Raw genomic sequence first — 24,838 nt, forward strand, 5'->3', positions numbered from 1 at the left:
TTACTCTCCAGTCTCCTAATCCTCTTTGTTGCTCTTCTCTGCACTCTTTCTAGAGTCTCCACATTGTTTTTACATGGTGGCGACCAAAACTGGATGCAGTATTCCAAGTGTGGCCTTACCAAGGCATTATAAAGTGGTATTAATACTTCACGTGATCTTGATTCTATCCCTCTGTTTATGCAGCCTAGAACTGTGTTGGCTTTTTGGGTAGCTGCTGCACACTGCTGGCTCATATTTAAATGGTTGTCCACTAGGACTCCAAGATCCCTCTTACAGTTACTACTATTGAGCAAGATACCACATATACTGTACCCGTGCCTTTTGTTTTTCTTGCCTAAATGTAGAACCTTACTTTTAAAATGGTGTAATTTAGAACCATTAAATTTCATTTTGTTAGATAGTGCCCAATGTTCAAGTCTGTCAAGATTCTTCTGTATCTTTAGCCTATCTTCAGGAGTATTGGCTATTCCTGCCAGCTTGGTGTTATCTGCAAATTTGATGAGTTACCCATCTATCCTCTCGTCCAAATTATTGATGAAAATGTTGAAGAGTACTGGGCCTAAAAGAGAGCCTTGGGGTAATTGCAAATTATATACAGTAAATGATGAAAATCTACAGTAAAGCAAATGAATGAATTTGAATATTTTGGAAAAATGTTTATAAGATGGGAAAATGGATAAAGAATATTAAGGCATGAAAACTATGATTGAAAAATAATGAGTTAATTGTGTTCTGTTGCAAGGAATAAATGCCTAAATAATGGCTATGTGTAAGGATATTCTTCCTCAATTCAAGGTTCCTATTTCGTTATATCGTAGCCCATATCGAGTGTTCAGAAAACAAAAAGTAAGTTGTATGCAATGGGAAATTTAAGTGTATGCGATAAGGAAGAAAAGATATGGTCAGGAATGAATGAGTGCTGAAAGAATAAGGATTGAATACAAAAGTAAATGACTGTACAAAGGAAAGGTATGAAAACTATAAATGTAGCTAATGGGATTCATATAACTAACTAGTAAAAACTTGACTTTTCCAGAAGGGTTTTGGGGACCGATTGTATACATGTACATATATATTATGTATGCCAATGTGTGTGCATTTGTCTGTGTGTTTGTTTTTTATTGCCTGGTCTTTTGTGGAAAAGTAAACACTATTTTTGTTTTATTGTTATTTTAACCTCTGTAAACTACTTGAATGGAGGATGGAGGCATAGAAAAATCGTACATTTATTTTTAATTATTTGGCTTATTATTTCTTCCTCCTTTTCTATGCTCTAGTCTATACAATGTTGCTTACCTTGAAAAGCAATAATGTGATGGTTATGTATGTTTGTAGAAACTGGCAGTTTCTCTTGGTCTTCAAAATGGTGGACTTCTTCCTGTACTTTTTGTTTAATTAGAATTTTCAGGCAGACCACACCTCAGGTATGGTACAAGGATGAACTTTTGTATTATGAGGGGACTGATTTAGATCACCTTGGTAGTCCCTTTGTGATTCTGTAGGTTTGCCTCTGAGTTTGTAACAAACCCAAAGAAATCCCTTCCCTTATAACTACCACAGGCATAGCTTTTGAAAGCCAGTTTAGAGTAAAATTTAAGTATTATGGTATTTTAAAATTAATTTTGTCTATTTAATGTATGTCCCAGAAAAGCTTTAGCTATAGGTCAAAGAACATGTTGAAAATGAAAATGAAAATATACAATTTGTGTACACAGTTGTTCCCTGATTGTGTCAGGTTTTCTGTGAACTGGGGACGTTTCCGAGATGTCAGCTGTATATTCTTTGGCACATGGCCAGAGGAGATTGCAGGCCTAGCTAGCTATGCAGCAGAGCTGGCAGATCCTGTGTCCCTTTGGCAGAGCTCTGCCAGGAGGATTTCCATCCTTACTCTGGGAATATAAGCACCAAGCTGAATCCTGACTGCATATTTCCCTTACTGTAATATACTGAGCTAGGTGGCGGCTGCTATTGTTCCCAGACATTCCTGCACATGCTGCCTGGCTGCTAAGCTGCATACCAAACAGTCTTGTGCTGTAGCCCCACGATAGAGGACAATGAGAATTGCAGAGCCATGAATTCTCCTCCGTCGCTGACGTGATGACTCCATTTTCTGTGTTTGCTGTCAGGGAACCCCTAGCATGGCAGAGCTTCATCTTCGTTTCATCAGAGGGAGGTGGAGTCTCTCTTCCTCCTCCTTCTCCCGCCTTTCCCTCCCCTCCATTGTCGGCAGCTGCTGAAGCAGCCAGCGCACCTGCTCCCGTCTCTGGCGACAGAGATGCTCTAGCCGTGCTCAGGGGGTTGCTTTTCTCATAGTCCGTCTGCCTGAGCCATTGATGCCAAGGGGGGCAGGGGAAAGCAATGCCACTTGCATGCCCCAGGCACAGCAAGCTGCTTTGGAAACAACCATGACTCTGCCGGGCCGTGTCTCCTGTTCCATGCTGAACTGCTTTGTAAGTAGGTTCCCATTTCCCACCCTTTTCTTCTCTCCAATGACTGCATGCAAAGCTGCTTCTCAGTCTGCATTTCTCTCTGCATTTGATATTTTGGGGTGGGGGTGGAGCTGCGGAGCCAGGAAGAAAACGTACTGTCTGCCTGGAGACATCTGGCCCTTTTTACGGCTCTCCCTAATGCTTGGGGAGTGGCTCTCTTCCCCATTCTTCTTCCTTATCTTCATTTTACCTGCTTCTTGTTGATATCCTAGTTCTCTTTTTGAATAATTCCCAGAATATGTACCACATCTTCACCTAGACCTTACAAGCTCCAGTTGGGGTTGCCAAATTTATTCCAGTGATCTCACTGAAGAAAACTGTCTGAGCAAAATGTACAAGGAGAAGTTTGGCTTTCATAATCTAGGGCATCGGTGTATTCCTGTATATTGATGTTGGCCTGCTGAGAACAGGTTCACATTCCATCTACAGAACCTGTGATTCCCACTTTCTGGCTGCTTTGTACTTCATTGAATCACAGCCACGTAGCTGCCAAAGAGATGGGTTAGGTTTACTGAGACCTGGGTCTTCCTATTAGAATTCCCCACTGTGCTTGCTAGCATGTATTAAATCCTTAAGATGGAAAGTACGCTGCTTCATACTTCATACCCACTTCATACCAATTGAAGCTGGCCTCGTAAGGTAGGCAGCATTTGGCAGCATTTCTCAGTACAGTTACTCAGCATGGTGCTCTACTAACCTCTGGCCTCCAGAGTACATCCTGCTAGGATTCTGACATGAACCTGCTGAGAAAAAAACTTGAGGAAGAAGCATAATAAGAATAAAACTTAGCTGAAAACATGGGTTTGTTGGAGAAGTCATGGGAATGTTTGCTGGGAGGCATAAGGATTCTCAAGGTTAGTTAGCTGTTTACAATGTCATATAGGTGAAAAGTTGTCCTGATTCTAGCTTTGATGATATTGTGTCGGTGCCCAAGATGCACAGAACCTATCCGTTGCTAGTGTGTCTGAAAAAGAGGTTTAAATGGACAACCGTAGGGAAACATTTGTTCAGTCACAGAGCAGACGCAAATGTTAAAAGCACGACAGAAATTGTACGATTCACTCCATCCAATTGGCATGATAATTAATAAAAGTGCTATATACACAGATTTATAAAAGGGAATGGATGCAAAAGACTGATCTGTGCCCTCTGATTTCCCTGGAGGTGTGGTCTCAGGCTTTATAGGCCTGGATCTGGTCAGTGCCTAAATGGGAGACCAGTTTAGTTTCATTTACTGTAAGTAGCAGGATCGAGAAATATAATAGAGAAATATTAATTTAATTAAGATATGAAAACCTGTGCTATTTATGGGAAAAATATTGAGCACGTATTTAGATGAGAGAAAAGTGACATCAGGTATCTATGAAGGGGTGTGTATCTGTGTCTGTGTAGCAGCTTTGGCACAGCCTACAATGTTTATATTTCCAGGACCAATATGATAAAGTGTGTGTGAACACACATAGTTGTAGATTAAGAATAGTTTTAGCAGTTTAATCCTATATGATGGGATGTTTCTGAGCATATCTGCCTGTCTCCTATTAGTAAAATGTCATTGGGAATGATCAATACAATACAATACAATACAATTACAATACAATACAATACAATACAATACAATACAATAGCAGAGTTGGAAGGGACCTTGGAGGTCTTCTAGTCAAACCCCCTGCCTAGGCAGGAAACCCTATACCGTTTCAGACAAATGGCTATCCAACATCTTCTTAAAGACTTGCAGTGTTGGGGCATTCACAACTTCTGGAGGCAAGCTGTTCTACTGATTAATTGTTCTGTCAGGAAATTTCTCCTCAGTTCTAAGTTTCTTAGTTCCTTGATTAGTTTCCACCCATTGCTTCTTGTTCTGCCCTCAGGTGCCTTGGAGAATAGTTTGACTCCCTCTTCTTTGTGGCAACCCCTGAGATATTGGAACAGTGCTATCATGTCTCCCCTAGTCCTTCTTTTCATTTAACTAGACATACCCAGTTCCTGCAACCGTTCTTCATATTTTTTAGTCTCCAGTCCCCTCATCCTCTTTGTTGCTCTTCTCTGCACTCTTTCTAGAGTCTCCACATCTTTTCTACATCATGGCGACCAAAACTGAATGCAGTATCTCAAGTATGGCCTTACCAAGGCATTATAAAGTGGTATTAACATTTCACATGATCTTAATTCTATCTCTCTGTTTATAGAACTGTGTTGGCTTTTTTGGCAGCTGCTGCACACTGCTGGCTCAATTTAAATGGTTGTCCACTAGGACTCCAAGATCCCTCTCACAGTTACTAGTATTGAGCAAGATACTACATATACTGTACCTGTGCCTTTTGTTTTTCTTGCCTAAACGTAGAACCTTTTTTCACCATTGAATTTCATTTTATTAGATAGTGACCAATGTTCAAGTTTGTCAAGATCCTTCTGTATCTTAAGCCTATCTTCTGGAATGTTGGCTATTCCTGCCAGCTTGGTGTCATCTGCAAATTTGATGAGTTCCCCATCTATCCCCTCGTCCAAATTATTGATGAAGATGTTGAAGAGTACTGGACCTAAAACAGAGCCTTGGGGTACTCCACTGCATACTTCCCTCCATGCAGATGCATTTCCATTGAGGACTACATGTTGAGTGCGGTTGGCCAGCCAGTTATAAATCCATCTGGTGGTGATGCTGTCTAACCCACATTCTTCTACTTTATCTAGTAGTAGATTATGGTCTACCTTATTTACTGAAGTCCAAGTAAACTATATCGACAGCATTCCTCTGGTCCACTAATTTTGTCACTTTGTCAAAGAATGCAATAAGATTAGTCTGGCATGATAAGAATAAAGTACTTAGCCTTTGCGTCTATTTATTTGTATATTAGGGACCAACCAAGATGTTGAGATCTAATACACAACTCCATTATGCTAAGAGTATTCCTATCATGAGTTAGGCGCTATCATCTTGAATCACATCCATTGCTACCTGACATACTGTGTATTGTATGTTTGCACAAGCGTATGCAAGATATATTGGATAGTTATTTATAGGAGAAATAACTTTTGACTAGAAATAACAGTTGTTTAATTTATACCGCTCTCTTAAATTTTAACTATATGTTACTGAAAGCAGCTTTCTCCCTGATTTTTTTTAATTCAGTCCTTTTTTCCTCAGTTTCAAATGGCTAATATTTTTTTTAATAAAATGTGAATTTATTGATATTGTGAAATATTAAAAAACCTGTGAAATATTTAGAACGATTGATGTACATAGGTGTTTTAGTGTTGAATTTCAAGGGGTTGTATCATTTTCAAGAGTTTTTTAAAAAAAACATATTTAGATGAACTGATACTTTATTGATTTCTGAGGGCAGAAGTGATTACTGGATTAGCAGGAAGCACCTCCATATCACTAATTAATTTTACTTTCCTGGCCTTCAAGAAAGGCATAAAAACACATGCTTTCTTGGAGCGCAGAGAGGAGCACATAACTAGGGCTGTTTCAATAATTTTAACATTCTTTCTTGTAAATTTTATATATTGTTTTTATGCTTCTAATATTTTATTTTACACTGTCCAGAGTCCCTATGTGAGGGAGATGGGTAGTTATTAGATATGATAGATAAATAAATATAAATACATTCAGTTATCAACTTCAGAAAATAGTGTCTCCAGTTTCAAATGGAAATGTTTGTGTCTATAATGAGCTAACATTTTATGCTAGCTCCACAACAGCTTTACCATTTTTTAATCTGTGCACTTATTTTAATATCTGGTTTAATGCTGCTCTTAGTGATAACAGTTGATTATACCTGGCAATGAAAATCTTATATCAAATGAAGAAAAATGGAATACTGTTCCTGTTCCACACACGAATATAGGAACATTTCCGGTTACTGGACCACCTATATCAGCATGATCTACATCAAAAACATATATATCAGGATGAAAGGTCTCATACAAAATTACTTTATACCAGCTCAAACTAATAATCCATCTGCGTCAATATTTTTAGACAGACATTTTTCCTTGTTGTCTCCCCCCCCCCCCCCCTCGGAAACTGGGTCTCTTCAGTGTAGTGCATATGGACTTAAAGTTCAGTGCTGGTCCTATCAACAAAATCTAGGATTAAATCCATTTTCCTCTTAGTATTTTCTAAGAAAACATACCAGGCATTATAAGAAAATCCATAGAATTTAGAGCCAGATAATATGATTTGCAAATACATGTAATGCCTTGATTTCTCTGATATTCTTTTTAGAGGTGAATAGTTATCCTTTAATAGTCTATTTTTTCTTCCAAACAGTTTTAACAAGATAGAAATTCTTCATGTTTATCCATCATGATCATGTAAAAATATGCAGGCTAATCCTGGGGCTAGTTCGAGAATTTTAAGTATTTTCCAATCATGCAAAGCTGCTATAGCTTATTTACTTAAGAGCTTCTTCCGTATACTGAAAAAAATTGATTTGAAACAGAAAAATGCAATCTCACCTAAGAAACTGCCCAAGGGCTTTCCTGGGCAAATAAGAGCAATGTTAAGGAAACTTTATTGTTTAGAACTTTAAAAATAGCTACTTTGCACTTTTTATTACTTTGTTAATAAAAGCATGGATATTGAAATTATAATAAAAATATATATATTTTAAAAATAGAATATCATTGTAGTGGACTTTGATTAGGTCAGAAATCTAAGTTTGTGGGAGAATATCAGAAGATCCCATTCCCAAGTAGAGGTTAGGCCGAAAGTTCCAATTGTAAAATAGAAATACAGAAATAGTTCCACTGTAAGCTAAAGAAATTTAGCTGTTTTTCCAAATTGTTGTTACTGCTGTTGTGGCTGCTGCTACTATTACTACGCTATGTCATTTTTGTACATCATGAATGTTTGTGAAGCTAGCCCTGGCCAGTTAATTATAAGAAGGAGCTAAAGGGACATTGTTGGAATTGCTAGTTGATTAGGAATGATTATATTTTTTGCCTTTAATTCCAAACTGGTTTATTGTACATCTATATTATGTTTAGTAAAAGTATTAAATTGTATTTATGGATATTGTGTGCTTGGAGAATTTATATATACAAGACATCTTATCAACACTATATGTGGGTTGTGCGTATGAGAGTAGTGGGGATGTAGTGGTTAGGAGATGGGCCCAAAATAGAGAATTCTGATTAATATCCACCCTCATTCATATGAGTTCACTGGGAAACTACAGGGAGTCCTTGAGTTACGACCACAACAGAGCCCAACATTTCTGTTGTTAAGTGAAACATTTGTTAAGTGAATTTGCCCCATTTTATGACCTTTCTTGCCACAGTTGTTATGGGAATCACAGCAGTTATTAATAGCACAGTTGTTAAATGAATCTGGCTTCCCTGTTGTCTTTGCTTGTCAAAAGATCACAAAAGGTGGATCACATGACCCTGAGACACCATCATAAATATGAGTCAGTTGCCAAGCCTCTGAATTTTGATCACATGGCCATGGGGTGGCTGTAGCAGTTGTAAGTGTGAAAAGTGGTCATGTCACTTTTTTCAATGCCTTTGTAACTTTGAATGGTCACTAAGTGAACTGTTGTAAGTCAAGGACTACTTGTATTGATCAATCACTATATCTAAATGCAATGTATCATATATGAATCAAAAATTCCATGAGACAGTACTATGTGACACCTTGAGTAAAAAGATGAAATTCATAAAGAAATAAGTAAATGTTTGATATATTTTGTCAGGTAATGATCCATGTGCATCTCTAAGCATTTGTTTTTCTGTTTGGTTTTTAGGGTGAAGAAGGCCCCCCCAGTCTAGAATACATCCAAGCTAAGGATTTGTTCCCATATAAAGAACTGATTAAAGAAGAAGAGTCTTTACAGGTAAGTTACTTGGGTTTCACTAGCACAAAGGAATGGTGTATAATACAAAATCATATGTCTGAGGTAGGGACAAAAGATGCACAAAATATCTTTTTCCATACAGTTGGTAATTGAGGAGACTAAAATACACACTGCATTCAAAAAGTATCCAGACCCCCTTCACTTTTGTCAATCTTATTATGCTGCAGCCTGATTCTAAAGTTGTTTCATTTTTTTCTCATTAATCTACACTCTGTACCCCATAATGATAAAGTGAAAACAGAATTTTAGAAATGTCTATAAATTTATTAAAAAGAAAAAAATCTGAAATATCACATTGGCATAAGTATTCAGACCCTTCACTAATACTTTGTTGAAGCAGCAATTACAGCCTTGAGTCTTTTGGGGTATGATGTGACAAGCTTTGCACACTTGGATTGGAAGATTTTCTGCCATTCTTCCTTGCAAATCCTCTCAAGCTCAGTCAGGTAGCATGGCAACTTTCAGTGGACAGCCATTTTCAGGTACCTCCAGAGATGTTCAATAGGATTCAAGTCAGGGCTCTGGATGGACCATTCTAGGACCTTCAGAGTTGTCCCTAATCCACTTCTGTGTTGTCTTGGCTGTATGCTTAGGATTGTTGTCATGTTGGACAGTGAACCTTCAACTCAGTCTGAGATCCTGAGCGCTGTGGAAAAAGCTTTCATTGAAGATATCCCTGTACTTTGCTCCATTCAGCTTTCCCTCAACCTTGACTAGGCTGCCAGTCCCTGCTGCTGAAAAATACCCCCACAGCATGATGATGCCGCCGCCACCATGCTTCACTGTTGAGATTATATTGTCCACATGATGATATACAACAGACATAACATTTAGAATTGAGGCCAAAGAGTTCAATTTTGGTTTCATCAAACTAGAGAATCTTGTTTCTCACAGCCTGAGACTCCTTCCGGTGCTTTTTTGCAAATTCCAAGTTGGCTTTCATGTGTTTTGCATTGAGGAGAGGTTTCTGTCTAGCCACTCTGCTATAAAGCCCAAATCGGTGGAGGGCTGCAGTGATGGTTGTCCTTCTGGAACTCTGTCCCACCTCCACACAGGATCTCTGGAACTCAGTCAGAGTGACCATCGGGTTCTTGGTTACCTCTCTTACTAAGGCCCTTCTCCCCCAGTTGCTCAGTTTGACCAGGCGACTCTGTCTTGGAAGATTCCTGGTTGTATCAAACTTCTTCCATTTGAGAATTATGGAAGTCCACTGTGCTCTTAGGAATCTTCAGTGCAGCAGAAATTTAACTGTACCCTTCCCCAGATCTGTGCCTTGCAATAATCCTGTGTCTGAGCATTGCAGGCTGTTCCTTTGACCTCATGGCTTTTACTCTACTACAGTATGCATTGTCAGCTGTGTTAGGCCTTCTACAGAGAAGCATGTGCCTTTCCGAATCATGTCCAATCAATTTAATTTATCGCAGGTTGCCTCCAGTCAAGGTATAAAAACATGTCAGTAACGATCAAGAGAAATGGGTACTGGAGCTAAATTTCAAGTGTTGTTGCAAACGGTCTGAATACTTAATGCTGACGTGATATTTCAGTTATTTCTTTTTAATGAATTTACATACATTTCTAAAATACTATTTTCACTTTGTCATTGAGTGCAGATCAATGAGAAAAAAAATGAATTTCAATAGCTGTAGAATCAGGTTGCAGCATAACAAAATTGGCAAAAGTGAAGGGGGTCCGAGTACTTTCTGAATGCATTGTATGCCTACAGCAGTAGCTGCAAGTACTTACTGTTGTTCAAATGCCATTCAAGTCTTCTTCCTGTGAAGTACTGTTGAACTTTTCTTCAATTTTGCTATATCATTTTGGCCATAAAGAATTGTAAGAGAAAAAAGTACTTCAAAGATATAAAATGAGCTGTGAAAAAATATAGAATTTTAGTACACATGCAAATTTCATATCCCCTATACTTCTTGTGAAAATTTAATATCCCCTATACATTTTCATACAGACTGGTGTGTTTTAATTTTCCAGTTAACCAGAACAAAGAAATAAATCTCAAACAAAAACTATAAATAAATCTCAAACAAAAGCTTTCTGTTTAAGGAAGGCTTAAACAGAAACAAAGCTTTCTGCCTTTAGCACTTTATCTTGAATGCAATGGAGATTGACAACCAGGTTGTTGTTCTCTTTAGCTTTTGTCCTGTTCAGTTATTTTGTATGCCCCTTTTGCACTGCACTTACCTAGTTCTTACAATGAAGCTTATTAATGTGCATGATGTGACAAGGGTTTCATTTTTCACCCAGCATGCAGTGGAGCCTGATGCTGTTTAGGCAGTGGTGTATTAACCATTAAGCAGACTAAGCAGGTGCTTAGGGCACCAGGCCCAAAGGGGGCACCACAAAGTTGAGAAAGAAAAAAACAACAATGATTTGTACAGTATGTACAAAGGAGTGGGCACCAAGATTTGTCAATGCTTAGGGCACCAGTGAGCCTTAATCCACCACTGTGTTTGAGCCAAGAAGGAGTGACTGATTTACGGTCTCAGCTGATTTCCTTGCTCGGGGAAGAATCTAGGTCTCTGCTGAACCTGGTTCAGTATCTTAAGTACTATGAACACTGGGTCTCATCAGATTGACAGCAAGTACTTTCAGAAAATCAACTGTTGTTATCCCTCAATAATTTAATAATTATTTAAAATCCAGATATAAGTTCTTATTTTAGAATTGAGGGGTAAAGAAACTGAAAGGCTCATTCTGGAAGGCGGGAGTAGGAGGGCAATATAAAAGAAATTATATAAAAACTAGGGCCAACTGGTGTCTCTTTGAATTAACAGTAAAGTTGAGATCATGCCAGATGGTGATAGTGATGTTAGACCTTGCTGTATTTATAATATATCCTTTATTTGCTATCTGATAATTGCCAAGCAGAGGTTCTCATTCTCTGCTAATATTCTACCAAGGTGTTAGTGAAAGTGCATTTCATTAGGGATGTCATTTATTTACTTATTGAAATTATATGCAAAATAAAGACTTTCCCAGGATAACTTTTAAAACATGTTTACAATCACAACCCAGATTCATTAAACAAATTTTTAAAATTGAAGTAGAAAACTTATCGGAATTTGAAATAGGTGAATCTCATGGAAATCTTTGCAACAAATCTTTTTGACCCAATTCAGCAATTCATCAAGAACAGACTATGAAGATAATCCATGTGACACTTTATTGCAGTAAAATTACACTATATGAATTATAATCTCCCTAAATTGTTTTGGATGAGTTTTAAGTAAATAAGTATACATTGTCCAGTAAGTCAGCCCTTCTGTTTAAAAATGTTTGAAGAATTCAGGAAAATCACCCAGCAGTCTTTCCCAACAGCTTTTTTATTGGGTTATTTTCTAAAGCATATAAAATGATACAATTCCTCTAGTTCAGTGGTGGGCAACCTTTTTTTTCAACTGAGCCAAATCTCGCCAAAACCACGATTGAAATTTATTTGGAGAGCCGCATTTTTAAAATGTCTCTCTCTCCCTCCCTCCCTCTCTGTCTCCCTCTGTCATTTTCTCTGGGTGTCTATCTGTCTGTCTCTCTCTCTGTATCTCTGTCTCTCTCTCCTCCTTCCCCCATCTCTGTCACTCTGTGTGTGTGTGTCTGTCTCTGTCTCTCCCTCTGTCTCTCTCCCCTCCCTTCCTCTCTCTCTGTCACTCTGTGTATGTGGGTGTGTCTGTCTCTCACTCATTCACTTAATCACTCACTCTGTGTGTGTCTCTCTCTCTGTCTGTCTATCTTTCTCTCCCTCCCTCCCACTCTCTGTCTCTGTGTGTGTTTGTGTGTGTGTGTGTGTCTGTCAGTCTCTCTCTGATTCCCTCTCTCACTCCCTCTCTCTGTTCCTCTTTCTGTCTGTCTGTCTCACTCACACACACACACACTGTGGTCAACAAGGTGACCACAGTGTGTGTGTGTGTGTGAGTGAGACAGACAGACAGAGAGAGGGAGTGAGAGAGGGAATCAGAGAGAGACTGACAGAGACGAATCAGAGGCGTACTTTTAGGTACCTGGCAGCGGCGTTTTGCCTTGGGGGGCTCCTCAGAACTTCCCAAGACTTCGGAGGGAAGTTTACAGCCCTCCCTCGGAACGCTTCGGAGGGAAGCTTCTGCAAAGGCGAGTGACAACAAGTCTCCCAGACTTTAATTTGCCGAGCTGTGCGCACGCGCCTGTTTTCCACGGTGTGGAGCAGCGGCGAGATTCTGCGCGGCGAGCGATGATTCCAGGGGCCATCCGGGAAGATGAGGAACGCGAGGGGGGACCCTGCCCCCCCACTGATGGCCCCCGGAATCATCGCTCGCCGCCCAGAATCTCGCCGCTGCTCCACGTCGTGGAAAACAGGCTCGCGCGTACAGCTCGGCAAATTACAGCCTGGGAGACTTGTCATGCCCTGGCTTTTGCAGAAGCTTCCCTCCAAAGTCCGAGAGGAGGGAGGGCAGCGGGCGCCCGGCACACAGAAGAGCCGCATTAAAATGTGCAAAGAGCCACATTTGGCTCGCGAGCCGCGGCTTGCCGACCACTGCTCTAGTTCATTTCCACTTTTATTATCGCAAAACACTGAAAAACTAAATTATGTCTCTTATTAGATCTGTATATTCAACCATGGGTGAAATAGATAGAACAAGTTTTTTTTAATTGATGTATGAAAACTATGCCCTGGTTTTTGTAAATGTTGCTATCCTGTTTCCTTTTGGATATATTAAACATATAATTTCTCAGTAACTCAGCACATGTTTGAATATATAATGCATATACGCACTCAGTGTTGTTTGGGAGGGTTTTTGTTTTTTCCCTAGATGTATTTTTCTCCAAGTCTATATATGTATGTATGTATGTATGTATGTATGTATATATTTCATCTTGTATTTTTTCAGAGTGAAGCAGCATAGCCTGAATTGCACTCCAGTCTTGCGGGAATATTCTGACCGCTGTTCAACACTGGATGTGTTAAATTTTCTAGTTGTTCAATAAAAAACAAATAAAAACATGTTTAGCCCATAGGAAAGACATCCCTTTAATATTAAAGTTGGAAAAAAGTTTTTTTTTAGTTCAATTCAAATGCAGTGCATAACAACAACAAAGCCCTTTCAAACAATTAATTATTTATGTCACTTTAAAATATGTCCATAGAGATTATTTTAGAACTGAGGAGAAAATGAAAGTACTTCTTAATTTTATTTTTATGAAGGGTGCATACATCAGAAGTTTTAACTGCTGTGCATCCATTTGCACTATAAATACATAATAGAGCTGGTATAATTCTTCATGATATAAATCTCTTAGGATTTTCTTATTATAGTATTTCTTACTTGTTCCAGTCATTTCCAAATAGATGATGTCATTCTCTATATGCTTCCTAATAAGGTGCCAGTGACAATGCTTTTGACCAGAAATGTTACTTATTTAAATGATATAAATAGGGTACAGTATCTTTCTTCAAAATAAAAACATTCCCAGGACAGTTCACAAAATATTTCAAAATCATAATCTAAAAAATGTAAGCTAAAAGAGAAGATTAAAGTACAAAACATTAAAGCAAAACCAATTTCCTAAATTAAAGTCATTTCTCAAAAGTACTAGTCTTGGGGATCAGATGAAAATCACCAAGTAATTGTCTTTGTAGAAGTAGAGAAATTGTTTGCCATTAACCTTCTTCTAGGATGTTTTTCAGGTAGCCTTTACAGGTAATCGTATCTCTTTCTGAACGGAGCATTCCATTGGTTATGTAGAGATATACTACATTTCCGTAATCTTGACTGGTTAATCGGCAACTACTTTAAAGTGTGAGTTTCCCTTTTCTAGGTTCCATTTACTGTGCTACAAGGAGAGGGTGTGGAATATCTGGGCCATGCAAGTGATGCCATCATTGCCATCTCTAACTACCGGCTCCATATCAAGTTTAAGGACTCTGTAATCAATGTAAGTCTTCTTAATATATTTTGTGATTATTTCTGGAAGAACTGAAAGTTTCCTGTGTTAATCTTTTTTTTTCTTTGAAACAAATTATGTAGCTTATCTTCTCGCTAAGCTGCAAAGCAAACTTGGAAGAGTCCCCTGTCCCAGTGGCCCCCAACCTTTCCAGCTTCGTAACTTGAGGGGTGGGGGAGAGGATGTTTTGGTATGAGTGGTATGCGCGTAGGCAAGCACAAGCACCTGCCACTCATCCACCACTTGTGCAGCCCAGTTTCAAATGGACCAAGGCCCAGGGGTTGGGGATCCCTGCCCTGTCCTTTAGCTTTCTTGATCAGACAGCTTCAGATATCTCAAGTGAGGTATCACCATGCCTTGCAAAATGTTTCAAAGAAAATATTTGTCAATTTGGGTTAAGGAATTATTTCTTTAAGCAAGAATTGTCTTCATGAAGGCAAACTCCTAGCATGATCTTTGCTTTGTTTATGGGAAAGCTGTAGCTTCAGATTGCCATGTGCTTTGAAAGGAGCAACCTGGGCATATTCAATCATAAAGCATTGTTTCTAATTGCACTGAGATTGATACATTTCCGATATTCATTGGCTATTTTTTTTTTAACCATACATTGGACAATTTAATCTATCCCCTTTCCTCCTTCCCTCCCTCATGACACTACTTAATGGATATGACCTGGAACATGTCAACTCTGCCAAATCATACAGGCCATATCAAAGCCACAGAACGCAGATAGTCCTTTAGATAACAGTCCTTGTGCTATGGGCTTTGTAAGTAATAATCATCACATTGAGTTGTACCCAGAAGCCTTCTGGTAACTAGTCAGTTATAGAACAAAAGTGTTATAAGGCTCTTATGAGCTGTCTCCATAATTGTGTGTGCTGTTGCATTTAGGAATAGTTGACACTTTTGTGCTTCTGAGTGGTTTTTAAGGACAGGCCCATCTAAGCAAATCCTCTGTGACTCCGAATGACCTCCCAATCCAGGTGAGGGTGCAATTGATCGACATGGTTAGTTGTTAATGAAAGTTCATTTGAAAAAGATGAAAAGTTAGAAACTGCCTTGATGTCTCTTCAGTACTATTCCTGCATTACTCAGGAAATCTGCTACATGCCAAATTGAGTTTATTCCTTCTCCAACTATAACTTACAACAAATATTGCTGTTTCCATAATACTATTAGAATACTTGATAAGATATATGGTTAGCTTATTGTCTATTTGAGTGTCTACAAATTTGCTCATTCATCCCTTGCCTTTGTTTTTAGGTGCCTTTGAGAATGATGGAAAGCGTGGAGAGTCGGGATATGTTCCAGCTCCATATTGTCTGCAAAGATTCCAAAGTAGTCAGGTAGGAGATGTCTAATAACATCCTACTCTTAAAGCTTGGTGAGAGTCAGTAAATGTGATTCGCTCAAACTAGAGATGGATAACATGTGGCCTGCAGATGTTTTTGATTTCCAGCTTCTGACAACCTATACCAGCATAACTGTTGGTGGAAAATGTAATCCAGCAACAAACTGGGATACCACAACTTTTTTTACTTCTGCTCTGAACCATGATGCTGCCAGGTTCCTGTCATTCTAAACATAGAAACTGCCATCATGAAGTAAAGTAAAATTCTTTAATCTGTTTGCTTTCCAGCAGTGGACAGCTAAGAGTCTTGGAAAATATACATAAGCAAAGGCTCTGTTTCTGCCACAGTGGATGGCGATTAATAGATCTTTGTAAAAGTCTTTTATTTTATTTTTGTTAGTGATCGTTGCTAAGTTTTTAAAGTGATTTAAGTAGCACTGCAGTCCTTTGTGTCAGGGAGTCCCTAGCATTTTTATTTTTCAATTGGTTGTTTTCCCTTCCCTTTCCCCTCAGGAGTTTACCTGAAATTCCCTTGTCAGACCATCTTTCTTAGGCACTGAATGTATACATGTGTACTTCTGTTCCTGTAGGTGCCATTTCTCTACGTTTAAGCAATGCCAGGAATGGTTGAAAAGGCTGAGCCGAGCCATTGCACGCCCCACCAAACTAGAAGATCTATTTGCATTTGCTTATCATGCCTGGTGCTTAGGAGTTTGTACTGATGAGGAAGATCAGCATGCCCACCTTTGCCGCCCAGGTAAGCTCTTACGAGTTACATCAGGATATGACATATAGTTGCATCTACAGCTACAGATCCAAGCCTCTTGAAAGTCACTGTCCAGAGTTAGTTATGCAACCAATTCTATCAATTCCTAGTTTGATATTGTACTACAGAGATCTATTGAGTTATTTTGTCATAATTTCTGACAGAATTGATTGTTGTTGATTATTGTTAGCTACTGTTTGTTTTGCAGGAGACCATGTAAAATATCGGTTTGAAATGGAATTAGCTCGAATGGGCTTTGACTTGCAGAACGTGTGGAGGGTTTCTGACATCAACAACAACTACAAGTGAGCCTCTAAGTTTACCAGATAACTGCAAAAGAGGGGGGAGGGTATCAACAGCATTATATCCTCTGTCTTGTAAATGCTAGGCTGTAACAATATAATGTTATAGCTAGACAACATGTAAAGCAGCTCAAGCTAATGTAATATTAAAATATCTATCCTACGATAACAAAAATAGCATTCATTGTTATTTTACATGTTATTACAGTGGCCTTTTCCCACTTGTACCTCGCAAACGTATCCCAAGAACGTCTTTTTATTCCTCATCACATTGCAAGTCTGAAAGGAGGGACCCTTATCTATTGTTGCTTGTCATTCTATCCTTGGTGCCTTAAGTCAAATTAAAATTGGTGTTGCTCTTATCATTATTATGTTTATTGAGATTCTAACAGTTTTCAGTCATAATGTCACCAATAATGTGAACTTTGAAGTTTCCTATGTCCATCCAAAAGAACATCAGATCTGCGGTTTAGATGAATATTAGTACAAAATCGTATTTGTTGCTTTTGTACGATTATAGATCAGTGTCTGGCTGGGGAATTCTGAGAGTTGAAGTCTACCCATCTTAAAATTGCCAGAGTTCAGAAACACTATTATAGATGAACTAAGATAATCTGTCATCTTATCTATTTATGTAAAAGAAAGAAAACTTGAAAATATCAAAAATATTAATTAGTTAATTCATATGAACTAGAATTTGATCTTGTTTTTTTATTCTTGCCCCCTGCCCCATAAGCAATTTCTGATCATTAGTTTTAATTTTCCTCCTTAGATTATGTACAAGCTACCCACAGAAGCTTTTGGTTCCTGTTTGGATCACTGACAAGGAACTGGAGAATGTAGCTTCTTTTAGATCTTGGAAGAGGATTCCAGTGGTTGTTTATAGGTACAAAACTCATGTCTTGTAATAAGGCCGTGCAAAGACTTATGTGTCAACTGAAATCTTATCACTAGGATATTTTTTCTAATACTCTAGTGATAAAGTATTCTTTCTTCTAATTTTTGTTTAACTGTGTAGCCATGTTCTTCTTTAAGATTCCATTATTGACACTATTTCATTAAATCAGGGTTGTTAAACTATTTTATTGAGGGCCACATCAGGGCTGTGTTTGATCTCAAGGGCTGGGTGGACATGGCTACGGTGAATGTGGCCAGCTTGATGTCACATATGTTGGGGGCACCCCCACCCACCCAGGCTCGGTTTTCAGCTGCGACGGCTTCCTGCAGCATGCGGCCCTCTGAGTTCCTTTTTCACTGGTCCTTCGCAGTTCCAGGGCAGGCCTGCAGGTCAGATCTAAGCACCCCGTGGGCTGGATCTGGCATGCGGGCCTTGAGTTTGACATTCCTGCATTAAATGATTTCATTACTGAAACTATAATATCATTTTATGATAGATCATGGAGATTTAAATGAGAATGTATCAGATAATACATTATATCAAGCACAATTTGGTGCCTGTCTACTTATCTCAGAGATTTTTCATTTATTTATTTATTCATTCATTCACTCACTCATCTTTATTATGTTTGGTAAATAATTAGAGGTGGAAAATATACCTAATACTCCTTCTTCCTATACAGGTACTACTAGGAGGAAAGAGTATCATATTTTGAGTTTAACAGCTATCTCAGATTATATAGTTTCAATTTTCTAATGCACATTTGGAAGCTAAGCAAATCCTTTGTGTGTGTGTGACTTCAAATCACTGTTTCTTGCATCTCCCTTCATTAGCCAAAAATATTATTCATACTTGCTCATTGAATCTACTATTGTATCTGAAATCTAGTTCAACTTGTGTCTTCTGGATGTATTACAATGATGATGATAGGAGTTACATTTAAGCAGATCTTGAGGATCAGGAATATTGCCTGCTCTTAAATTGGCTCTCCAGTCAAAATTTCACCAATCCTCTCCTTAATCTAATAAAGGAGAATGTAGCTCAGGGTTGAAATGAGGAGTCCTTGGTACTCTCTGAGCCTGGTTGTTTTCTTGCAGACATTTCATACCCCCTAATTTGATTAAAGAAACGTCTGCAAGAAAACAACCAAGGACCCCTCATCTCAATCTATTATTATATGCATATACTTGGTGGTGCTTCTCCATTATGAAAGGAGCATTTGGCTTTTCAGTCAAACTGCAACTTGTGAAACACTTCACATTCTAAGATTAATAAGACTCAATTTCTTTTTTAGGCATTTGCGTAATGGGGCAGTGATCGCACGCTGCAGTCAACCTGAGATCAGTTGGTGGGGCTGGCGCAATGCAGATGATGAATATCTGGTAACTTCCATTGCCAAAGCCTGTGCCTTGAACCCTGGACAGAGGCTGGCTGGAGGGACCCCACCGTCTGGGCTTAGTGATGGAAATGAGGCCTGCGATGCAGGATTTGGTAAGTAAGCCAATTCTATTTCCATTCTAATTTCCATTGCTACACAAATGCTACCTTGCCTTTGACAGAATTTGGTGAATTTTTCATGGCAAAACTTAATATTAACAGAAAGTTTTTTGTACTTTTTGGATGGATGACAATATCTGATGTAACCAGATTTTGTGACCTCAGATGATCTCAGCATTCTGAATTATGTGTTGTTGATCAAACTGTTTATGTGTTTAAGAAATGAGAAATTCCTATTTGACCTTTTGCAGATTCATCATTGACGGCATGTTCAAGTGTAGAGAATTCAGCAACACCTCAGAAACTGCTGATTTTGGATGCTCGGTCCTACACTGCAGCGGTTGCCAACAGAGCCAAAGGAGGAGGCTGTGAATGTGAAGGTATAAGCATGATGTTCTTCTGGTTTTCTTAGGCAACCTATTCACTGTTGCACCCTACTTACAAAGAGTGCATAAGCAAACAAAACCTATTTTTGAGCACCTTCTCCACCAAGGTTCTACTTTTACTTCCATCCCAACTTCTTGAGCTTTTAGGAGGCTCGTTTGACTAAAGTGGAGCCATTGAATTATAAAAATCCACACGATGTATTGGAAACTACAACTCATTTGAAATAATAAAGTTACTGAGTTTGTATGGAATTTAAATCACAAGGTACCCTTTCCAATATACATATCATAATCATACCGGTGATTCCTAATGAATAGGTCAGTATGAATTATTCCCTTAAAGAGGATTATGGGTGAAGATATTTTATGTGACAGATAGGCTTATTTAACTTTCCAACTAATTTTCTCCTTCTATTTGACATTTTTCAGAATATTACCCTAACTGTGAAGTGGTGTTCATGGGTATGGCTAACATTCATTCCATCCGTAATAGCTTCCAGTACCTAAGGGCAGTATGCAGTCAGATGCCAGATCCTAGCAAGTAAGTTCCAAGTAGCATTTGTCAAATAGCTACATTCTTTATGGAATTTCATTATCTGAAGGATTATAAAACACAGATTTTCTTTCTGCCAGAACTGAAAGAAAAGAGGAATGCTCTGAAGATTTATCCTGTGCAGAGTGATCTCTTCATTGTTGTATAATTCATTTGTTTTTCATTAGGTTTATATGTGGGGGATACATAATTATTCTGATAGAGAAAAATTATCGAAGATATTTGTATAACTGCAAATAATATGGGAATTTTGGCTACTTTTTTTCCTTTGGTCTTTCACAGCACTCCATCACTAAGTTAAATTGATTAAGGGCAGGTTCAACACAGTCAAACAAAAATATTTTTATATGCACACCATCAATGTACAGTTAGCAATGTATTTTAAATGATTCAATAGTTTAGAAACTTTTGAATTTGAAGTAAAGCTGTTTTAAACTTGTAACATTCCAGAATCGGTAAACTAACATTTTGATTTTGAAACATTTTGCACATCCCTTTTCTCAGTGAAAACTTTCTATCTGGCACAAGCTGGATTTGGATTTCTTGTTTCCAGCACTTAAAAAAATTTATATTGGCCATAATCTTTATGCATTTTCTTTCATTGATCCATTTCAGCTGGCTATCAGCACTAGAGAGCACCAAGTGGCTACAGCATCTCTCCATCATGCTGAAGGCAGCTGTGCTGGTCTCAAATGCTGTTGACCGAGAAGGACGCCCTGTGTTGGTTCACTGCTCTGATGGTTGGGACAGGACCCCTCAGATTGTTGCCTTGGCAAAGATTCTTCTGGATCCCTATTATAGAACTATGGAGGTATTCTGCTTCAGTTGTGTTAGCAGCTCAGAAGAAAAAATAACTTTTAGGAGAATTTTAACTTACATGGAAGATGCTGTACAGAATTGCCTAAAGCAAAGCATCTTTTTTCATCTTTTTGTCTGACTGATCTGAGTTGGAGACAATAGACGTTTGTCTTATTTTTTCTTTGGTTTGGGATAAGCCTGTGTTTTTATTTCAAGATTCAGTCAGTTAAGATTAACAATACATGCCATATGTGTATATATTTACACATGATTTTGTTATTTATATAGCGTGTGTCGTAGCTTAAAAAGCAGGAATGGGCAGTTTGTAGCCTTAAAGCTAATTCCATTCAGTCACAGCCTGATTTTAAAAGTTTCTGCAAGGAATCAATTAGCAAATGCAATAGATAATGATACAAGATTCCAAAGATAATTTAGAATTCAGTAGATTAGATCAGTATATATTCTGTTCATAGTAAAGATACAGTTATGTCCTGGAAAACCTAGCCACGATTAACCTTTGATGATATCTGGGAATGGAAATCATATGTCTTTTGATATCAGCTGCTGGGAAATATAAATTGGAGCACTAGCATTGTCTTTATGCTCCTCCCTATGTGCTTCCCATTGACATGTTTAGATGTCACCATGGAAAGAAAATGCTGTATTTAATAGATGTTTTAGTTTACTTAGTGGGAGTAAGAAATGTGGATTGAAAAGAGAAGTCTCACTACATTTTGGCTTGAGCTCTTACGGTACAGTTGGTATGTAACTCACCTATCATTGGCATGCATCCCCTGACAGAGATAAGGAATTCTAGTTCTTGACAAAAAGATCCCCCTATGGCTTGATATTAAATTGACAAAAGGAAGATAAAGGAAAGTATCCATTCTTGAAAATGGACAGTCTGGAAATCATCCAGGCCTCCCAAGACTTGGGCATCTCCAGTAGTGGGGAAAGTAGCCAGGGAGGAGGCAAATACTATTGCATGCATCATGATAAAAGAATATACCTACAGTATGTCACAATTCATGATGCATCCAATGTCATTTAGATGTTATGGCTTCCAAAGTACAGTACTGTGCAAAAGTTTTAGGCAGATGTGAAAAAATGCTGTAAACAAAGCAGAAATATAAATAATGATTGTTTATTTTTATCAATTTTCAAAATGCAAAGTGAGCGAACAAAAGAAAAGTCTAAATCAAATCAATATTTGATGTTACTACCTTTTGCTTTCAAACCAGCATCCATTCTCATAGGTACACTTGCACAAAGGGATTTTGTAGGAGTATAGTCAGGTGTATGATCAACCAATTATACCAAAAAGGTGCTAATGGTCATTAATGTCACACGTAGGTTGACACCCAGTCATGAACTGACACAGAAACAGCTGTGTAGGAGTCGTAAAACTGGGTGAGGAACAGCCAAGCTCTGCTACCAAGGTGAGGTTGGGAAAGACAGTTTCATGTCATGGCAAGATTGAGGACAGCAACAAGACACAAGGTAGTTATACTGCATCAACAAGGTCTCTCCCAGACAAAGATTTCAAAGCAGACTGGGGTTTCAAGATGTGCTGTTCAAGCTCTTTTGAAGAAGCACAAAGAAATGGGCAACATTGAGGATCGTAGACGCAGTGGTCAGCCAAGGAAACTTAGTGCAGCAGATGAAGGACACATCAAGCTTATTACCCTTCGAAATCAGAAGATGTCCAGCAGTGCCATCAGTTCAGAACTGGCAGAAACCAGTGGGACCCATCTACTGTCTGGAGAAGTCTGGCCAGAAGTGGTCTTCATGGAAGAGTTGCAGCCAACAAGCCATATCTCCTACATGGGAACAAGGCCAAGTGACTAAAGTATGCATGAAAACATAGGAACTGGGATGCAGAAAAATGGCAGCAGGTGCTTTGGACTGATGAGTCAAACTTTGAAATATTTGGCTGTAGCAGAAGGCAGTGTGTTTGTCGAAGGGCTGGAGAGTGGTACAATAGTGAGTGTCTGCAGGCAACAGTGAAGCATGGTGGAGGTTCCTTGAACGTTTGGGGCTGCATTTCTGCAAAGGGAGTTGGAGATTTAGTCAGGATTAATGGTGGTCTCAATGCTGAGAAATACAGGCAGATACGTATCCATCATGCAGTACCATCAGGGAGGCACATGATTGGCCCCAAATTTATTCTGCAGCAAGACAACGACCCCAAACATACAGCCAAAGTCATTAAGAACTATCTTCAGCGTAAAGAACAAGAAGTACTGAAAGTGATGGCATGGCCCCCACACAGCCCTGATCTCAACATCATCGAGTGTGTCTGGGATTACATGAAGAGACAGAAGGTTGTGAGAAAGCCTACATCCACAGAAGATCTGTGGTTAGTTCCCCAAGATGTTTGGAACAACCTACCAGCCGAGTTCCTTCAAAACCTGTGTGCAAGTGTACCTAGAAGAATTGCTGCTGTTTTGAAGGCAAAGGGTGGTCACACCAAATATTGATTTGATTTAGATTTCTCTTTTGTTCATTCACTGCATTTTGTTCATTTATGAACATAAATATTTAACACTTCCATTTTTGAAAGCATTCTTTGTTTACAGCATTTTTTCACACCTGCCTAAAACTTTTGCACAGTACTGTATGTCTATGGTCCGAGGGCGAGCTGTTCAATAATGACAGGAGAGTTATCTCCTATTCCTCTGCTTTTAGTGGGAGGCGAGCTGAAGCAACCCCTATGATTCAGTACAGAGAAAATAGTCTCCAAGGTTGCAGCTAGCCAACTCTATTATAAAACTTTATAAATTGACACCAGCATTTGAACTGTCCTCAAACCCTAATGATGTCAATACAATACCCACAAAACAAATGTGATGTTACTGCATTGGCTTATCAGAAACTAAGCAGCTGCAAGTAACTGCATTTTTTGTTGAATTTTCAAAGGGAGTCCCAAATAGAGTGTACTGTACTGTCACCGAACTAGTACTGTCACTGTACTGGTTTAATTTCAAGGAGGTGAGGGCAAGATGTTGAGGTTACTATCAATAAAATATCCTGTTCCAAAAAGGGTGGCAGCTGTGCAGTAGCCAAAGCTGGGCAGAAGCTCCCCTACTGAAGCCTAGTTGATGAACTGGAGGAATAAAACACTATAGATGACAATATCATGAAAGCAAGGGCAGGAAAATAAGGAAGAAGAACTAAAGATGCTATGATAAATCCACAAATGATTTGAGAACAGGTGAATAATGTTGGCAGCTGTGGAATTACCTTTTTTTTTTTACTGCAGCCTACTCAGAAAATCTATAATGCTGAAATTATCTCCTTTTATTGCCAGGGTTTCCAGGTGCTGGTTGAATCAGATTGGCTGGATTTTGGCCATAAATTTGGGGATCGATGTGGACACCAGGAAAAGGCAGAAGATCAGAACGAACAGTGTCCAGTGTTTTTACAGTGGCTGGATTCTGTTCACCAGCTGCTCAAGCAGTTTCCCTGTCTCTTTGAATTTAATGAAGCTTTCTTGGTAAGGCCAAGTGTTAGCAGAGGATATACATTTCAATACCAAGATAGATCAGTGTTCAATGACAGTTTGATGTTTCTAAAGCAAAAGTGATTATGGTTCTTATGGTGTCATTTTTCCTTTCGATTGTCCACTCTAGTTGAATTACTATGATAAATCTCTGTGGTAAAGATAAAATGTGAAGCCTTTGAAAAAAGCACTCATTTTCCTTTCAACTAAATTATTATACAAAATTGATTTTTCTGAAAGTGCTACTAAAATGCTGTGCTATAATCTGTGTGCTAACATAGCGTGCTTTATTTCTCTAATAAAGAGAAAGAGCTGTTTATAAAAATGCATACATTTCATACAGAGCAAGGCAGGTAACATGTTGTACTATCCTGGTTTTCACCTGTTAGGTAGATACAACCCATTTAATCACACTATGTGAAGAGTAAAAGAAACCAGAAAAAAATAGTATATTATGGAGTTTTGTTTTGTTTTGTTTTGTTTAAAAAGCTTTTTGTGTCTAACCAA

General features: G+C 38.5%; 1 protein-coding gene across 3 annotated transcripts in view; it reads left to right on the forward strand.

Moving 5' to 3' along the window:
• The window catches only part of MTMR4 (myotubularin related protein 4), a 53,367-nt gene that overhangs the window by 20,546 nt on the left and 7,983 nt on the right, over positions 1 to 24,838 (forward strand). For all 3 annotated transcript variants that reach the window (XM_081942398.1, XM_081942400.1, XM_081942399.1), the window contains 11 exons: positions 8,240 to 8,329; positions 14,153 to 14,269; positions 15,542 to 15,624; positions 16,220 to 16,386; positions 16,604 to 16,700; positions 17,470 to 17,583; positions 18,890 to 19,086; positions 19,344 to 19,472; positions 19,908 to 20,019; positions 20,647 to 20,842; positions 24,140 to 24,325. In XM_081942398.1, coding sequence (XP_081798524.1) covers positions 8,240 to 8,329; positions 14,153 to 14,269; positions 15,542 to 15,624; positions 16,220 to 16,386; positions 16,604 to 16,700; positions 17,470 to 17,583; positions 18,890 to 19,086; positions 19,344 to 19,472; positions 19,908 to 20,019; positions 20,647 to 20,842; positions 24,140 to 24,325 — 1,488 coding nt within the window. The remainder of the gene's footprint in view (positions 1 to 8,239; positions 8,330 to 14,152; positions 14,270 to 15,541; positions 15,625 to 16,219; positions 16,387 to 16,603; positions 16,701 to 17,469; positions 17,584 to 18,889; positions 19,087 to 19,343; positions 19,473 to 19,907; positions 20,020 to 20,646; positions 20,843 to 24,139; positions 24,326 to 24,838) is intronic.

This window comes from Natrix helvetica, assembly GCF_964273705.1.
Source record: "Natrix helvetica genome assembly, chromosome: 2".
Classification (NCBI taxonomy): domain Eukaryota; kingdom Metazoa; phylum Chordata; class Lepidosauria; order Squamata; family Natricidae; genus Natrix; species Natrix helvetica.